Genomic DNA, 19219 nt, shown 5'->3' with positions numbered 1-19219 from the left:
TATCAGTTTTTATGATTTTTGTGGAGTACTCCTTTCTTCTACAACAGGGGGTGGGGGGGGGGGGGCATCCTCCCCTAGCCCCATTGTATGAATGTTTTTGTGTCTTGAGAAATTCTACATGGTCGTTTTTTCCAGTCCTGGCACCAGTGCGTCTACCAGGACTGGGCAGTTTTTTTATCCTGGGTCTTGTGCACCCAGCTGTCTTTTTTATTTTTTAACCGACTTCTGTCCATGAAATATGCTATATAAAATACAGTCTATATATCATTGTCGTCTTGGTGAGATTTTGTGAAAAACAGAGTCTACCTCATGAAGGTACTCACCAAGACTTGAGGATGAATTAAATTGCAGCCGTACTACTCTCCTTTGCTTGCTGACTTATCGGTCCATTCTGACCCCCTCATCTTTCCATTCGGACCCCTGTAATGAGGTACCCAGTGGATGTCCACACTTCTTCTTTCGTATGATCCAGTTAGGGGTCACCACAGCAGATCAACTGTTTCCATTTCTTCCTGTCCTCTGCATCTTGCTGTGTCACACCAACCGCCTGCATGTCCTCTCTCACCACATTCGTAAACCTTATCTTAGGCCTTCCTCTTTTCCTCTTACCTGGCAGCTACATCCTTAGCATCTTTTTTCCAATATACTCTGCATCCCTCCTCAGCACATGTCCAAACCAACGTAATCTTGCCTCTCTGGCTTTGTCTCCAAACCTTCCAACCTGGGCTGACCCTTTATATACTTATTCCTAATCCTGTCCATCCTCGTCACACCCAGTGCAAATCTTAACATCTTCAACTCTGCCACGTCAAGCGCTGACTCCTGCCTTTTTGTCAGTGCCACTGTCTCCAACCCGTATAACATAGCTGGTCTCCCTTTCACTCTTACTGGTACTCGTCTGTCACAAATCACTCCTGACACTCTTCTCCACCCACTCCATCCTGCCTGTACTCTCTTCTTCACCTCTCTTCCACACTCACCATTACTCTGAACTGTTGATCCCAAGTACTTAAACTCATTCATCTTCACCACCTCTACTCCCTGCATCCTCACTATTCCTCTGTCCTCCCTCTCATTCACACATATATATTCTGTCTTAGTCTTGCTGACCTTCATTGCTCTTTTCTCTAGAGCATATCTCCACCTCTCCAGGGTCTCCTCCACCTGTTCCCTACTCTCACTACAGATCACAATGTCATCTGAAAACATATAGTCCCGGGACTCCTGTCTGATCTCAGTGGATGTCCACACTAAATGCCCTAATCCCCTCAGTCTTGATGTGGATATAAGTATTTTATCATCCTGAATCTGTGTTATCCCTACTCATTGTAGTTTTTCATTTGATTTACATACTCAAAATAAAGTGTGTGATAAAAATGTATATTGGGTAAAATGTGTTTGTATTATAACTGTTCTATCCACATCATGAAGGATTTATTAGCACTTTTTACAGCTCAAGTATGTATCACCATCCCACCTGTAAGAAGTCTTTGCCCCATTAATTCTAGTAAACTTCAAAAAAACGAATGCCCAAAATATACACATACAAGTCCTCAAAAACAACACTTCCAGTGTAACCACATGGGCATCCTATTCCCTCCTTCTAGCATTTGCATGCTGGTACACACACATACCCTGTGAGGGCTGCCATCACTGGCTTGGGATCACCAAACCCACATTCCCTGGTGACCAGGGCCAGCATATATGAGCAGAAAAATACTTAGGCAACAACATGTGATTGGCAGCATAATAACACCCCTCCATCCCCACATAAGAATAGCAACATAAATTAACTCTAGCAGAGGCAGCATATTTGAGAAGAAAACTCTCCTTACTTGGAAGCAACAAAAACACTTGGGCAACAACACGTGATAAGCAAAATATCAACAGCCACCCTCCCATAAGAACAGCAAAATGAATTAACTCTGGCAGGGGCAGAAATGTGAGCAGAAAAACACTTGGGCAACAACATGTGATCGGCAGCATATCAACAACCCCCCTCCCCCAATAAGAACAGGAAAACGAAAACAAATTAACTCTGGCAGGGACAGCATATGTGAACAGAAAACTCTCCTTACCTGGAAGCAACAAAAACACTTTCGGAACATATGCGAGCAGAAAATTCTCCTTAAAAGCTGGAAAAAGCTGTACCATATTTTAAAATTGCGCGGGTGGACAGGAACGCACATACAGATGTACGGGACTGTTCTAAAGAAGGACAACGCATTGGTCCTCCTTAAAGAAGCCGCTGTCACCATGGAGTTTTTTTTTTTTTTCTAATTGTTGAAGCCTCATGGCCAGGGTGGTCTCGCAGCTGTAAAAGTAGGGGCCACCCCCCTTGCTCTGGTCCTAGATCAATACTTCACTCGTGATAAAACACATTAATTGTCAATAAACATACCCTATTTACAGCCACTTATCCATAATCCATGCAAAAATTTGTTGATCTAGAAGTTATCCACACATAACTCTGGTTTGGATGACATGGAATTGGATGAAACAGTCTGATGACCCCTGCTTTGATGAAGATTTTTGATGCAGTTTATGGTAACCTTGCCCTCTCATGTTATTGCTTGCAACTTTATTCCTTTCCATATCATCCAACCAGCATAATGTATATATTTATTAATAGCTACTGATTTTGCACTAGTGAATAGTTTCTGTTTTCACTGATATCTGATATCTGCGCATTGATATTGTAGAATGAAGTGGAAGCACAGCTGTCACTTGACTATCTACCACTGTTTACCAAGTAGCAAAGCACAGAAATGTTCAGTACTGTCCCCCAACTTTCTCCAGGATTTGTTCCACAGTGGTAAGTTCCTAAGCCCTCTTTCCAAAGCTGCAGATTCAGTAATCTTGCTTAAGCAATCTTTTCCAGTGGACTTCTGTTGTGCTTAGGCCACTATTTAAACTAATCCCTCTTGCAGAGTAGTCAGGAAACTGACCTTGTAGATTAATAGATTCATAAAGTTTACAAGGCAGAGTCAGTCATTGAACATAATCATCTCGTAGGCCATCTCTTGCCTTTAGCAGGGCAAAGTAAGTCAGGCCAGAGATCTTCATTAGTGAGCTAGTTCTTCAGGCAACCATATAATCACATGCCATAACTGGAAGATCTTAGGGTAGTGTTTCAAAGCACAGAGAAAATAATATAGTATACTATAGTATAGTACAGTGTAGTATTGTAAGGCTTTGCAGAAATTATAGGTTATTTGAGAATTAAGGTAAACATACCTGAAGCTCATATTTGGAAAGGAGTTTTACAAAGCAATGTGGAAAGTGAAAACCTCAGTGGAGTATAGTATAAAACTTCATGTACTTTTTAGTGGAAAATCTTAAGATCTGGTGTCCTTTTCATTCTTTCTCACTGATGGGTTACAAATCCGACCCCCGGATCTGATTCAGCCACATTTCGAAGACTTGGATCTGAATCTCAAGCTCCTCCCTCTACCCATAATGCTCTAAACCATCTCCAACTCCTCTGATCTTGTTTGCTGCCATTGTAATAGGACATGGTTTTGGAATCTTGAGCTGCTAAAGAGTAAAGTTTGTGGATGGGTTATTTACTGTTGTGCTTATTTGCTGCTCTATAACTATAACTTTAAAGTTAGTTAACCTCCCACTGGACATTTGCAGCTTTCGCAGACATTCTGGTTTATTATTGTACTCTTTCCATCTGTTTCCTCTTGTGCCCATTGGAACTTTCTATAGTTTATTAATACATGTTAATATTGTCTTACAGTTGCTGTAATTGTAAAAACAAAACAAAAACAATCTTTATTCTTTAGGCAGTGTGTGAGACTGTTTTTCTGTTAGAGCAAATGCTCTTTCTTTACTAGTTAAGCCATTAAAAAAAAATGTCAGAAAAACCTACCGGATTTAAGAGATGCACTTCTTGTGGGCATAAAACCCCCAATTCGACTGCCCAAAAAAAGTGTGTGTTGTTTGGGGCCAGAACATCTGAAGTCCCAGTGTGAGATTTGCACATCCTTTAATCCTCGCGCCCTCTCTGACCGGTGCAATAAACTAATTCTCAAAAGTTTGCTTCCCGCTTCCTCTCCATCCTCTTCTGGGGCTTAAACCCCTTCTAGAGCTCATAGCTCCAAGGAATCCTAGAAACAAGGCCTCTTTATGTCCCAGGGGGCATCGCTGAAGCCTCCTGAGAAGCTTCAGAGAACTTTGGAGCAGACTTTCACAGATCCAAACAGTATTGTCCCCAGCTCAGATCCATCTTCAGGTCTGATGGAGGTTATCACTATAGTTGGTTGGTTCTCCTCCTCCATCAGCTCCGGTGTCTGATCCCAGACCTTTGGAGCTGACAGTTAAGAGCAAATCTCTAAGTTTTGTACTAAAACCTGTCTCACCTGCCTTGCCTTCCAAATTATTTCAAAACCTGACCAAACCTTTCAGACCTGCTTCCTCAGCTTCTTCCAGATCCTTTAGGAGCTTAACAGAGGCCAGTATGGACAGCAGGGTGTAGAAATTCCTTAGAGCTCAGATCCAGATGCGGGTCTTGCCAGCTCCATCCCTCTCAGACCTGTGCACCCACTCAGCCTATACAGTCTCTTCCTCTGATCCAACCTGTGGTTTCAGAGCCCCAGGATCCTAGTTACCTGAGATAGTTGATGTCTGATCCGAGGAAACCCCTTTCCTCGACTCCGGCAACATCCCTGACCAGCCCTGCTCCCACTGCCTTCAAATAAGAGTGGGTGTCATATCCAAGAGGTTTGCGCTGGGTTTGGAAGTTTGGGTTCAGCTCCAGCACTTTTCAGAACTATCTCTGTCTCTTGCTGTGGTGCCTTGGCTCTCAACAGTTCTTGTCCGATCCTGTCTGAAGAGCTTGGATCCGGGGTGGACCCTGACCTTGTGTCCACGGCTTCTTCGGATCTGGGGAGATTGGGAGGGGTTCCTCGGGCCCGTCAGGCTTTCATATAGCAGAAAGGGCCTTGGATACAGATATGTCCTCTTACATCTTGGATCCTAACCCTCATTCCACATTGGGTCCGAGCGCTGAGCTTGTCATTCCTGCTTCTTCAGGTCAGCCTACACTGGGAAGCCTCCAAACTCGATCTCCAGAGGGTTTCTCCCATTCTTCTCACACCTCCCTCGAGCATCCCACGGAGGAGGTACCCCGGAAGACATGCAAGAGAGGGCATATAGACTCCCTTATGGAGTCTCACTGAAGATACTGACTTCAGTGAGGGAGAAGGATCCCCTTGATCTGCCACCTGATGACATCTCCTTTGGAGACATCCTGGAAATCCTGAAGCAGAAGGTTGGTTGGACTTCCAATCTCATTCTTCTGAGGAGTCTGTGTTTCTGGAGGCTTTCAGGGTGGGCTCATCTACGTCTTGGGTGAACCCCACCCCACCCCACCCCACCCACTCCCCCACCCCCCGCTGACAAACTTATTGTCCAAGATTACCACCAGGCCTGGAAGGAAGTGGACACTATTGAGCGATCCCCAAGCATCCAGATAAATTTCTAGTCCCCCAACAGACAGAACCCATTAGAGCAAGGGTGTCCCTGTTGATGCCCTTGTGGCAGACACTAAAAAGGAGCTAGCCAAGCAGAGCTCCTCTGTCCATTCATCTAACAGGGAGTTCAGAGTGGTGGACAGATTCAGAATGCGCATCTAGGCCTCAGCCACATTTGTACTGAGGTTTTTAAATTATCTGGCACATTTTGCCCACTTAGAAAGAGATTTGATCAAGGAGCTTTCAAACTCTCTTGCTGAGACCATGTTGCCAAAGGGCCTCAAAAAAGTCTCTCCCCAACTGGCTAGTCTCAAATCTATTGCTAATTCTTCAATGAGATTGATCTCCCAGACAAAAGAGGATACCTCATGAGCAGCTGGTTCAGGTATAGCCATAAGGAGACATGTCTAGATGAGGCTATGCGACTTTGTGGAACCCTTTAAGGCATCCTTCATTAATGCTCCCTTTGATGCCTCCTCTTTGTTTGGGCCATCTTTGCCCCCTTCGATGGCTCCTCTTTGTTTGGGCCATCAGTGAAAGATGCACTTACTCACAGTAAACAGGAATGAAAGATCCTGTCTGCTGTGGGATTCAAGTTTTCTACCCCACAGCGGACCTTTCCAAGAAACCAGCAAGGAGGAAAGAAAATGTGGTTCTGGAAATCTCAAGGGCCTTTTCAAGATTTGCACAGGGATACCTCATCCAGAGGCAGAGGAAGAGGTTTCAGTGGTAGATGTCACCCCATAGGCAAAGAGGGTCCACAGAACCAGGGCGTCAGATACTTGTTCTCTGACAGGCCATATCAGTGCTCCTAAAGTGCTGCCCATCTCTGGAGGCAGTTGATGGTCATCTTTCCCTGCACCTAGATGCCTGGACAAATCTTACAAACACCACTTGGGTGTTAAGTATAATATCCAGAGGTTATTGTATTCCATTTTCCCTTCCAGCTCTGTGGACCTGGAAGAAACTCCCCAATGTTCCACCCATTCAGAGGTAGTATGCAGCTCAAGAAGTTCAAAAGCTGCTACAAAAAAAGAGTCATCCAGGAGGTCCCAAACAAACAAATAGGAATCAGAACTTACTCCTGCTTCTTTATGGTGCCAAAGAAAACAGGGGACCTAAGACCATTTCTGGATCAAAGCTATCTGAGTCAGTATGTTAAAAGTCAAAGTTTCAAATGGTTACTGTTAAGTCCATCCTGCCGTTTCTGCGCAAGGATAATTGGATGTTCTCTATAGATCACCAAGATGCGTACTATTACATCAAAATAGACAGGCACTCCAGGAGACTCCTGCGCTTTCAGCTGGAAGCCAGTTGCTACCAATTCAGAGTACTGCCCTTTGGGCTAACCATAACCCCCAGGGTGCACACCAAATGCATGACAGCTCACCTGAGGCTCAAAGGATTTCAGGTGTTTCCCTCTCTAAATGATTGGCTCCTCACTACCCCAACCAAGCATCAACTTCTACAAGCCAGGGATTATTTGCTTCAGATCTCCAACTCCCTAAGCATTGCAATAAATCTTGCCAAATCGAACCTGACTCCTGCATAAAATCTAGAATTTGTAGGAACTCAGCTGGATAATACAAATCAAGTGACTTCATTATCTCTTCACTGCATTGCATGTCTGAGAAATCAGTTGTGAGACTTATTGTGTCATCCGTCCCCTCCAGCAAGACTGGTGTTACAAGCTCTTGGGTCAGTGTCAACTGCCATTATTCTAGTCTCTCTAGCAAGATTCTTCATGTGAATCCTCCAATGCACCTTGTCAGTTCAGGGGTCTGTTCTTTACCAGCCTTTATCTGTCCCCATCAAACTCAGTCCAATTTGCAAACATCATATTTGATTGTGGATACAGTCAGATGACTTGTTTTTGGACAGGCCACTCCCCCCCCATAGCCACAGTGACCATGGACACTTCCCAGTTGGGGTGGGGGGTGGGGGTATTGCAAGGGAAAGATGGTCCAAGGCACGAGGTCCCGTTGGAGACCAAGCTGTATATTAATGTCCTTGAGATGAGAGCAGTCCTTCTAACATTGCAAGCCTTTCAGGATGTTCTTCCTCTGGGACTATTGCTATCCATATGGTCAACATGTCAGTCGTCTGGTACATCAACAAACAAGGAGGAACCTGTTCCTACCTGTTGTGCAGAGAGGCCATGAGGGTCTCTGAATGGATGATCTCTTCAGACCACTTTCCAATTGCAACTCGTATACCAGGAAAGACCAATGCTCTGGCAAACTCAGCAGGTCCATTGCGATTCCTCATGAGTGGTCCCTCAATCAATCAGTAACGAACATGATTTTCAGCCATTGGGGCCTACCCTGCTGTGATATTTGCTTCTTACCTCAACAACAAGTGCAGCAAGCATTTTGCTCTGATTCCCCCCTCTGGGGGAGTCACCGAGGGATGCTGCAATTCAAGACTGGCCCCTGGGTCTCCTTTATGCTTACCTCTCCATTAATCCTGAAGTTTCTACAGAAAGCAAGCAGGCTGAAGAGCTCAGTCATCCTCATTGCCCCCTTCTGGCCTCGACAAGTATGGTTCCCTTTCCTCTGGTCTCACCTCAAACATCCTCGATGGATACTGGAGCCCAATCAGAACCTCTTATCTCAACCGTCTGAGTTTAATCATCCAAATCTCCACAACCTCGAGTTGACTGCATGGTTTCTCCACTTCCAGTGATAGTACAATGGTCCAGGTTTGCTCCCTCCATTCGCGACATCATCTTGGTTTCCCAGAAGCCTTCCACTAAGAAGGTCTACAGAAGTAAATAGAAAAGATTTTCTATATGGGTTTCTAAGGAGAACATTGATCCCTTCTCAGCTCATACTTCAGCCTTCCTGCTGTTCCTCAGTACTCTTTTTAAAGAAGAAGCTAGCTTTTCTACTATTAAACTTCAGCTTGCAGCAATATCCAATTTTCACGCTGGAAACTAATCCATTTATCTATCAAATTCCAAGCTATGTAAAGCCTTTATGAAGTGACTCTTCTTTCTCAGACATCCCAAAAAAGACCCCTCTCCTCCTTGGGACCTCACGGTAGTCCTTTAGGGGTTGACTCAGAAACCCTTTGAACCTGCAAATGATTGTGATATGAAATTTCATTCCTTCAAAACAATCTTTTTGGTGGCTATCACTTCAGCAAGAAGAATTTCTGAACTCCAGGCCTTATCAGCTAGACATCATTTCCCATAGAGATAGGGTATCTCTTTGAACTTGCCTTTCCTTTATGCCTAAAGTGGCCACGGATACTGACATTAATCAAGCCTTTCCGTTGCCAGTCTTCTTTCCAAGTTTTGCCCGTAAGGGAGAATATATGCTACACCTTCCTGATCATCGACAACTGCATTTTTATCTTCACAGAATGAAATGGTAAAGGAAGATTGACCAGCTATTTGAGTCCTTTTCCCCTAACCACCTATGTCAATAAGTTTTCAAAATTCCCTTGGCTAAATGGATTACTGATTGTATTTCATTGATTTATTCTCAAAAAGGTTTGTAATTGCCTCATCCCCCTAGAGCTCACTCCACCAGATCTGTGCTGCATCATCTGGCTTTTCCTCTAGAATGTCAGTTGATGATACTTGTGCTACAGCTACTTGGTCAAAGAATCATACCTTTGTTACACATTACAAATTGGAAATTGTCTCCTGAAGCAGGGCTTTCTTTGGCTTGACAGTGCTCTGGCATATCCTTCCTTGAGGGCCTACCAAGAGCCCTGTAGCTGGGGACTCTGACCCATCAATGAGGAAGAATGAAAACGACATCAGATTTAAAAGTTTTGTACTTAACATAACTTGGCATGTGTGTTGTCCATTTTCATTCTTCCTCACCTTCCCTCCCAGCCATTGCCTGGCCTTGTCATTGCTAGAAGGATCTTCAGATGATTTTGGAACACACACGTTCCAGGTTTGAATCGCAGTCTTTCTTCTGTCTGTCCTGTCAATATAGTGTAGTGGGCAGTAAGGCAACAAACTCTATCGGAGATGTAGGGGATGGTGTAGAGCATTATGGGTATACATAGGAGCTCAAGAATTGGATCCAAGTCTTGGAAATGTGGCTGAATCAGATCTAAGGGTCGGCTCAGTAACCTATCAGTGAGGAAGAATGAAAATGGGTCAACACAGATGCTAAGTAATGGTAAGTAAATAACTTTTAAATACACACGCACACGGCTTCATGCCGTTAGCTTTAAATTGCATATTCCTTCTCTCTTTTTTAAGTGCAGCTTCACTGAGATGATATGTATTATTTCTTAGTAACTCTTCTGCAAATTTTAGTCCTGGCTCTTAAAGCTCCTAAAAATGTTATATAAATGCATTTTTTGTGTTCATTTTTATGTTGGAACAGTTTTGCATGTACATTGATAATTTCTTTCCTTTTTTCCTAGGATTCTAGTCCTGTAAAAAATGGATTTGGTAAGTATTAATCTTGAACAATCTTTCTTCATTGTAGCTTGTGTGTGTGTGTGTGTCTGTTTGTATATGTCTGTCCCCTGTTGTTAAGGATCCCCAACGTGAATGGCAAGGTTTCACTAAGGATATATTTAATGCTTTGCTGGCCTTGAAGACCCCTCAAGGGCTCTCTGTTCCTGTTCCTCCCTGGTCTTCCCCTCCACTCAAAAGGCCTAGGGAATTGGATTCCTTGGATGAGGATCTGGACTTGGGAAGAATCCTTGGCTTATTCATCCCAAATCCCTTTCCCTTGGTCTAGGATTCAGAAGAGTAGGACTCCATAAGTCCAGATTCCCCTTTGGAAAAGCTTTCCTTTGGGGATACCATTGCCTGTATGATGTATTATTTTAACTGTGATTGTTCTCAGGTCTCTTAGATTCAGAAAAATTATTATGTGCTTTCTACAGCTGGAGTCTCCCAAGCCATCTGCTGGTCTTCCTGTTGTGACTGCTTTTCTGGATACCTTTTCTCAGCAGCATTTGTTGCCCCGGACTGTTAGCTTCCTGCACCTAAGAAGCCATAGCATGCCTGAGGAGTGCAAATTTCTTTTTAAATGCCCTTCTGCTGACCCTTCTGTAGTGTCAGTCTTATCTGACAAGGCATCCAAGTTGTTGCCCTCCACCAAGCTGCTGTTGCCCTCTGATAAGCATAGTAGGGCTATGGAAAAGCAGGACAAGAACGTTTACATTATTGCCACTTTATCTTTGAGGGCAATCAACTACCTGCTTAATATGACCAGGTATGATTTGTCTGTCCTTTCTTGAGTTTCTAAGGTAGTTTCTGATCTTCCTGATTCTGAAGGGAAGGCTTTGGCCCTTTCTCTACTGGTCTCTACTTCTCAACTTGCCTGCCACTCAATCAGATGCAGCTGCAGTGCAAGCTGATGCCTGTTCCAGTACTGCTGCCATTAGTTTCATTATGAGGGGTTATTCTTAGATTCATCTTCAGGCTTTGCTTGATGACATTAAGGTCAAACGTTTGGATGCTCGTTTGAATAATAAAAACCTTTTTGGATCTGCTGTTGCTGTGCTTTTCAAGTCTCTCTAGGACAAGAACATAGCTTTGCAGGAGCTAAAACATATTTTTGTTTCTTCTCTTCCCAAATTTCAGTAGAATTATCCTTAGTCTGTATTTTTTATAGGCAGTTTCACCCTCCCAAGGGCAACAAGGCTTCTAGGTGTGTGCCTCCTGCTAAGTCTGTTTAGATGCCTACCATCCAGAAACCTGCTTTCTAGGACAGACGGGTTCTATTTGACAGTTTCCTTTCCCTTCCCTTGGCCATTATCCCTTTTCGCTCTCTCCGTATCCCTTTTAAATTGGCTGCTGATCACTTCACACTTTTGGGTTTTGTCCATTATTTGTCAGTGATATTTCATGGTTTGGAAGTCCCTTCCTCCATTTTCAGGCATTCCTCAACCATCACAGTTCTCTCATTTCCAAGCAGTTCTTCACTCTCTTTTGGCTCAGGGTACCATAAAAGTCATGCCTCTTGCCCAGGTAGGGAAGGGATTTTATTGTAGAATGTTTCTGATCTCACAGAAGGAGGGCTTGGAGACCAAGTCTGGATCTTCAAGATTCTTTCCTTTCAGATGTTACCTCTGCAGACATTTATTTATTTATTTTATTTTTATTTTACATTTGTTAACCGGGAGAGTCCGACTGGATACATGTCCATTTTCAGCGGAGGCCCGGGGAGAAAAGCTCCAGGTACATAACAGACATATGAACATTGTTAATGCAAAAAAGGAAGATAGTTGAGTTCTAAATACAATAAAAAGATACATCACATCTTGGGGAAAAAAATAACAGCAGCATATAAAAAAAAACATAGGTCAGTTACAAAGGCGAGGCGCCTTGTTAAAAAGCGGTTAAGGAAAGTGAGGTAAGAGCAGGGTAAATGATAGTGGTTAATCAGGTTTGGAACAGGGACATTGCCAGAGAGTATTGAGATGGGGTTTAAGCTTTTTTTTTGAATTGTATGAGTGAAGGTTCTGAGGTGAGCATGGTCGGTAGGGAGTTCCACATTTTACCTACAAAGTTTGAGAATAGAGAATCCCCAGCAGAAATATTGGCTTTGGTAGTTTGAGCTAAGATCTTATTGGAGGAGTGTAAAGATTGCAGGTTAATATAGGGGTGAATGATGTTTTTCAGAGCTGGTGTTTTCTCTGGGTGATACAGTATCTGGTGAGACGTTTTGACTTGGTTGAAATGGAGTTGGTAACCACCCAAGTTGCTTCAAGTTAGTGCAGTGGTGCGTTCTAAAGGTGGAATATGTGGCAAATCTAGCTATGTGATTGTAACAAGAAGCAAGTTTGTTAAGGGTTGTCTTGTTTAGGTTTGTAAAAAGGGGGGAGGCATAGAAAAGAGTTGATAGTAGGTGTGTGCTGGCAATTGTAATTTTAGCGTGAGGAGTGAGAAAGTGTTTTACTTTATAGAGAGAGCCAAGCTTTTTATTGATGGTTTTGATGGTTAGATTGAAATGGGTGTCAAATTTAAGGGAGTTATCAATGGTAACACCTAATAGCTTTGTGTGAGCTTCTGGTGATATAGTGATTCCATTGGAGGATGTAATAGAGAAGGTGGGGGGAAGAGTCTTGTTAGCTGGTGAGAAAGTAAGTAGTTTTGTTTTGTTGGGGTTGAGAAGTAGTTGACGACTTGAGAACCATTTTTCTATTAGGTTGAAGGTGTCTTGGGTTGAAGCAGTGATATCTGCCAGGTTGGAGGCAGTGCTGATGATAGTCGAATCATCTGCATATTGAATGCATGTGGCATGGGGGCTGATTGTGGGCAGGTCATTAACAAAGATGGTGAAGAGAAGAGGGCCAAGAATAGATCCTTGGGGAACTCCAAGTGTAACAGGTAGGCATGTGGATAATTTGTCCTGCCATAGAACAGCCTGTTGCCTATTGGACAGGTAGGATTGGAACCATTTCAGAGTGGAATTACTGAGTGATAGTTTTTTTAATGTATGGAGGAGTTGAATGTGGTTCACCATATCAAAGGCCTTGGAGAGGTCTAAGAAAAGAGCAGATGATAGTTTATTATTGTTTCTGAAGTTATTGATGGTATTAGAAAAGGATAGTAGGGCTGATGTGGTACTGTGATTTGGCCTGAAGCCATGTTGGGAGTTGGCTAGAATTTTATTTTTGGTGAGGTGTTCCATCAGTTGTTTGTGGACACACTTTTCCATAATTTTAGCCAGGGGTGAGAGTATAGCTATAGGTCTGTAGTTGGTTAGCTCTAGTGAGCTACCACCTTTATGGAGAGGAATAATGTGGGACATTTTCCATATGGAGGGGGTGAAGGCTTCTGACAAGGTACGGTTTATGATTATGGAGACGGGATAGGAAATGGCCTCAGCTGCTTTTTGCAGAAACTCAGCTGGGAGAAGGTCAGCTGCTAGCTTAGTGGGTTTTAGTTTTTTAAGAAGAGATGTTATAGAGGATATGGGTACTGGATTGAAGGTAAATAGATGATCTGATGTAGTTGTAGTATTCTGCTGAAATGGGAAGTGGAGTGGGCTGGTTGTTTGAATTGTGTGGCCAGGGATTGTATAGTTTCTGTGAAGAAACTATTGAACGTGTTAGCAATATTTACAGGGCACTGTTGTTTGCAAGTTGTTGGAGTGGGGGTGGTTGCCTGGCCTGGGTGCAGGAGCTTGTTTAAGCCTGCCCAGAATTTTTGTGGATTATTAAGGTGTTTGTGTTGGAGGTGGAGGAAGAAGTTTTTAATCATTTAAGATCATTCTTTTAGTTTCATTTCTAAGTTGCCGGAAGGTTTGGTGGGAGTGTGGGTCTTTAGAGGTACGCCATGTGACCCACATCTTGTTTCTAGATAGGATTTTGGATTTTGTTTCCTTAGAGAGCCATGGTGCGGTTTTGGTTTTAGTTCTAATGGACCGTATTGGAGCATGTGAATCTAGAATCTTGAGGAAGGTGGTGTTGAAGTAGATAACTGCCTCATCAAGAGGAAGAGACTTGAGTATTGTCCAGTTGTGGGCTTTAAGTTCAGTTTGAAAAATGGAGTTGAATTTATTATTGTTCCTGATTTTTTATGGTTGTAAGAAAGGGGTGATTTTCTTGAATTTGATAACATAGGTGAGTAAGTGATCACTCATGTCCTCTGGGTGAGTACCTGCTGAGTACTGGTCAGGATCTTTATTAGTAAGGATCCAGTCCAGGATGCTGTCTTTGTTTTGGGGTTTACGTAGTCTGGTAGGAGTGGATATGAGCTGAGAAAAGCCATGTAGATTTATGCTGCTAGATGGGGAGCTAGATGAGAAGGAATTCCAATCGATGTTGAAGTCACCTAACACTATGGATTCCTGGGGTGAGTTTGAGTTAACCAGTGGAGAAAGTCCTCTAAGGTTTTCTTATTATTGTTCCCTGGTCGGATGTAAATACATGCTATATTTATGCTTTTATGTTTGTTTGGTTGAAGTTTTACAAGTAGAATTTTGGCATTGTTTGTTAGGAGGGGTTGTGGAGAGGCAAGGGAGATTTGTAATGTATTTTGTAGAGTATGGCTACACCGCCACCTTTACGAGTTATTCGGTCTGCTCTTAGTATATCATACCCTGGTGGGATTATCTGTGTGTCTTTCGTACTTGGTTTAAGCCAGGTTTCTGTGAGACATAGTAGGTCTGGGGAACAAGTAGCTAAAAGGGCATGTAGGTTGTGAATCTTATTGTTTACACTTCTGATGTTTAGATGACAGGTCAGAAGGGAGTTAAAGGGTCTAGAGTTTAGATTGAGAAGTGGAGGGAGGATAGGGTGGAATTAGAATTGAGTGGAGGGGAAGGGCCAGGGTTGGGGTGGATATCACCATCTGTGGCTAGTCTGTGATTCAGAGTGGTAATGAATTTGAGGGCTTTGAGTAGAAGTTTGTAGTAATGTTTATCATTTGGCCTAATATTGGTAGGTTTGATAATTACATAGCGTTCGAGTTCTAACAAGGAGGGTGAGTAGGGAGTTGAGTCATGGCCTCTGTTGTTAATTATGGGGGAGGGGTTGGTTTGGTAACCTGGGTGGTGGAAGCCTATGTAAGACCAGGTTTCATATAAGGTAGCTAGGTAAGGAACAAGTAGGAGGGGAAAAAGAGTTAGTATGATAAGCTTCCTGGGTGGTGTCATATTCCGTTTGATCTTTGATGGTGGTAGTGAGGTACAGGAAGTTAGTGGACAGTAGGGGGAGTGGTTTGAGGTTATAAAAGTACGAGTACTGGGGGTGGGTGGGAATAGGGGGCAGGGCGGAGCGGGGTTTACACTAAGCCACTAGAGCCCAGGTTTCAAGATGTAACTCCTGAATAATTAACTTGCAGGTGAGTAATCTCGTCTAAACAAACATCAGGTTCAATTCCTATGCTTTGGGAGCTTGGTTTTAAAATGTTATAGCTGTTTGCCTTAGTTTTAGAGTGTGTTCTGTAGTTTAAGTGGAGTATATGCAAACAAGCTTGGATTTTTTGTTTGGGTAAGCCTAGGGAGAATCGTGCTAGTGCTGAGGACCCTTAAATAATACTTTACTTTAAAGTCTATACTAAAATGACCAGATAATGACCTGTTTTGTTTTACAGGTTGTGGGCAATAGTAGAGTAGTCGTGAAAAGGGCGAAGTTCTTTTCTGCCTCACGCTGTGCAGGGGAAGACCTGGGAGGGATAGAGAGAGAGCTTGATTTCAGAGGCAGTCAGAAGCAGCTGTGTAGCTTAAACAACATTAGACTACCCGAGGAAACCCTAAACTATGTTAGTAAAATCTTTACATATCTTTACATATAGCATAAATCATTATAATACATTAGCATTTTACTACAACAGTGCCTTATGACTGAGAGTCAAAGAATGTTGAATGTTGAATATCCTGCTTCTCAAAAAATATACAGAAGGCTCTCAATTTGCACTCTAATGAACAGCCCTGCAAAGAGCTTGTCATACTAAAGTCTGGTTACCAAACACATTTAGCTTTAGAGACACAACTTAGCTTTAAAGAAACAAGTAACTACAATATTCCTGCCATTCAATAGTGCATTATGAAACTATGTAGCAAAAAAGAGTTACATCAGTTACTATTAAATCAAACAATTCAACTTAAATACATTTAACATCATTTCCTTTTCTTCTGCCCCAGGCCTTTCTAGTATCTCCGGATCTCGTGGATGCATTTCTTTACATCCCCACCCATCCCCTCTTCAGGAAATGTTAATGTTTCTCTGTCTCTTCCTTACATTTTCAATTCTCTGCTTTGCCCTTTGGCTATCTATTGCCCCAAGGCAATTCACTAAATGCCTGTCTCCTGTCATTGCTTTTTGCATGATTCAAGGAATTCAGATCTTTCCCTGTCTAGATGATCTGCTTATTGAAGCTCCTTCCCCCAAAACTCTGCTTCATGATCTCAAGTTTACTACTTCCCTAGATTCTGGCCTGGCTTCCACCATTCCCATGCTCTTTCTGGCCTGGCTGAATATGAGTAAGCTTCAGTAGTACCTCAAGTCATCGCGGCTTCAACATTGCCACCCCCCACCCCCAGCCTTCCCAGTGCCCTTCCTTCACAGTCACAAGCTCAAGCTTTAGTGGTGGTTTTATCAACTTTGACTCACTAGGATTTCCTTTTCAAGCTCCAGTTCCATTCCATGCTGCAGTTCCAACTCAGGATCTCTTTGCAGATGCCTCAGACAGGGGATTGGGTGCCTCCTGTGGCCTCCTCAAGGTTCAGGGTCTCAGGCCTCCTAATCAGAGGTCAGACCACATCAGTTTAAATGAGATGAGGGCTCTGCTTCTGACTTTTCAGGCATTTTATTCCCTTTTTTGTTCCAGGCTGCTCAAAATTTTCATAGACAATACCACAGTGATGTGGTATGTCAACAAACAAGGGGGAAAAAGGTCCTATCTTCTTTGCAGACCAGCACTTCAGGTCTGGGATCCAGCTATCAAGTATCAAGTGACTCTTCAGGCAGTTTATATTCCCTCAGACTGTAATCTAGTTGCAGATGACTTGAGCAAGTCCTGCACACAAGCCATGAATGGATGCTTCACAGAGTTGTGTTCCTGGATATTGTCCATCACAAGGGTATTTATGAGGTGGATCTTTTTTACCTCCACTCTGATTCTGTTCCAGAGTCCCAAGTCCTCTGGCTAGGAAAGTCTTGTCTTTGGAAGGGGGTGTTTCTGTATGCCTTTCCTCCCCTGTCTCCTTACCAGAGTCTTGCACAAGGTTAAACAGAACTTTCCCAAAATCTTGCTAGTGACTCCCTTTTGGCCCAGGCAGTATTTTTCCCCATTCTTTCTCACTTGGCCAGGGGAAATCACCACAAGTTACCTAACTGGGTGGATCTTCTCACACAAGACAAGGGATCTCTTATCCATCTTCACTTGTCTACCCTCCAACTGATGCTGTGGGTGACAGGGTTTTAATCCCTTTCAGGCCTCTCTTTTCTGCGGACATACTTTGGGTTCTGCAGGAGGCCAGGAACCCACTACCAGAAAATAATGTCTTAATGGAAGCAAATTTCTGATTGGTGCCTCTCTTGCCATTAAGATCCCGTATTTCTGGAGGTCCTCTGTTATCTCTTATTTGTGTGATATGGTCCATGCTGGGTTGACATATTCTTCAGTTAAAGCTCACCTGTCAACAATTTCTGCTTGTCTGCCCTTAATTCCTCTTCTAGCCTCTACATTTGAGGTCAAGCATTTTCTTAAAGTTGTCCTTCATATCAGGCTTCCCAGGAAGTCTGTTTTGCCTTCCTGATACCTGACGTTTGTATGTGAAAAATTGACTCTGGCTCCTTTTGAGTCTGCTTCTTCAGCTTCCTTTCAACACTGTACTTGGAAGACTGTTCTTCTTTTGGCTCTCACTTCAGCCAAGAGACTGTCTGAACTTCAGACTCTCTTGGCTATTTCTCCTTGCTTAGTTTACCACAGAGGCATGGTGTCTGTTCATATTAATCCTTCTTTTATGCCCAAGATGGTCAGTAAGTTGTTCCTTAATCAGTCTGTTCCTCTTCCTTCCTTTTTTCCTTCTCAGTGAGAAGGTTTTTCACACCTTGGATTTGCCTAGACAGCTCAGATATTATTTTGATAAAACTAAAGATGTTCTTCATCTCACATTGCTGCAGTCCTTACACTTGGGTAGTCCGCTGTCCTCGGTCGGCCCGAATATCAAAGTATAAGGCTGACGTCGGTCAAGGCGCATTAGACTGACATCAGGACGTCAGGGTACAAATGCGCATGACCGACGTCATATCCCCAGTCTTTTTTGCCGCATGGTCCGATGCAGAAGCAGCGTTGCAAGTGCCGTTCGGCGTTCTGAAATTTTTCGAGTTCGGAGTTTCAGACCGAGTCAAAGTTGGCTAAGTACCCGTTGGGAATATTTTGCTTTTTCTTGCCTCAGTGGTTTACCGGATGTCAGAAAAAGTGAATAACTGTATTTCTTGTGGGAAACAGATACCGCATAGAGATTATCATACCTTGTGTATTCCTTGTTTAGGGCCTGAGCACGACGTTGTTGGGTGTCGCTTTTGTGCTAGATTCAATAAGCGCACTATTAAGAGAAGGTTAGATTGTGCCAGGTTAGTCTTTGGGAAGCGGTGCAATTACACTATGCCGTCGGATGCTCCGACGTCCGCTTCTTCAAAGAAGCGCAAGGATAAAGCAGCTAAGCCCAGGGTAGACGAGTCGTCCGTACCGGACGCCGGTTCTTTAGAGGTATCGGTGGAGCCGGTGGTTCCACCGGAGGTTTCTCTGGAGGCCCAGGGGGAGACCTTGTTATTGCAGGATGTGGCCTCTCAGGAGGCAAGTCAGGCTGAGGGGGCTTCTCAGGTTACTGTACTCCCCTCCCTTCCTAGGGTGGTTAGGCCTTCTGTTTCCAAGGCTTCTCCCAGAGGCAGGCCAGGTTTAGCTTCAGTTGGTGTCACTCCTAGTTCTTCAGGATCTGTGCCCAAGAAGCATATGCTTAAAATGGCAGAAGATTTGATTACCTTAATTAGAGGTTCTTTGCCCCCTCCTGATAAGAGGCCTAGGGTGGAACCTGAGTTGGGGAGTTTTGAGCAGGCTTCAGATGTTTCAGAGTCTTCGGCTGAAGACTTGCAGGAGTATTCTCCTTATTCTGATTCTGATGTGGATGATTCTACTCCTTCTGCTTCTCCTCCTGAGGATTTTTCTTTTTCAGAGACCCTCCATTCCATGAGGGAGCATTTTAAGTGGGAAGGTCAGGATTTCTCTGATTCCAGGAAAAGGCTTAGGGAATTTCTGTTTTTACCCCAGCATAGGCCTTTGGCTATACCTCCTGTTCTGG

General features: G+C 43.5%; 1 protein-coding gene across 1 annotated transcript in view; it reads left to right on the top strand.

Moving 5' to 3' along the window:
* The window catches only part of LOC122804843 (protein mono-ADP-ribosyltransferase PARP9-like), a 1196663-nt gene that overhangs the window by 197902 nt on the left and 979542 nt on the right, over positions 1-19219 (top strand). Inside the window, exon 2 of the mRNA XM_044074996.1 lies at positions 9873-9900. Coding sequence (XP_043930931.1) covers positions 9873-9900 — 28 coding nt within the window. The remainder of the gene's footprint in view (positions 1-9872; positions 9901-19219) is intronic.

Source organism: Protopterus annectens, chromosome 6.part0 (assembly GCF_019279795.1).
Source record: "Protopterus annectens isolate FY-2018-M chromosome 6.part0, PAN1.0, whole genome shotgun sequence".
NCBI classification, from domain to species: domain Eukaryota; kingdom Metazoa; phylum Chordata; order Ceratodontiformes; family Protopteridae; genus Protopterus; species Protopterus annectens.
The sequence above is the reverse complement of the archived record's forward strand: the minus strand, read 5'-3'. Positions and strand labels throughout refer to the sequence as shown.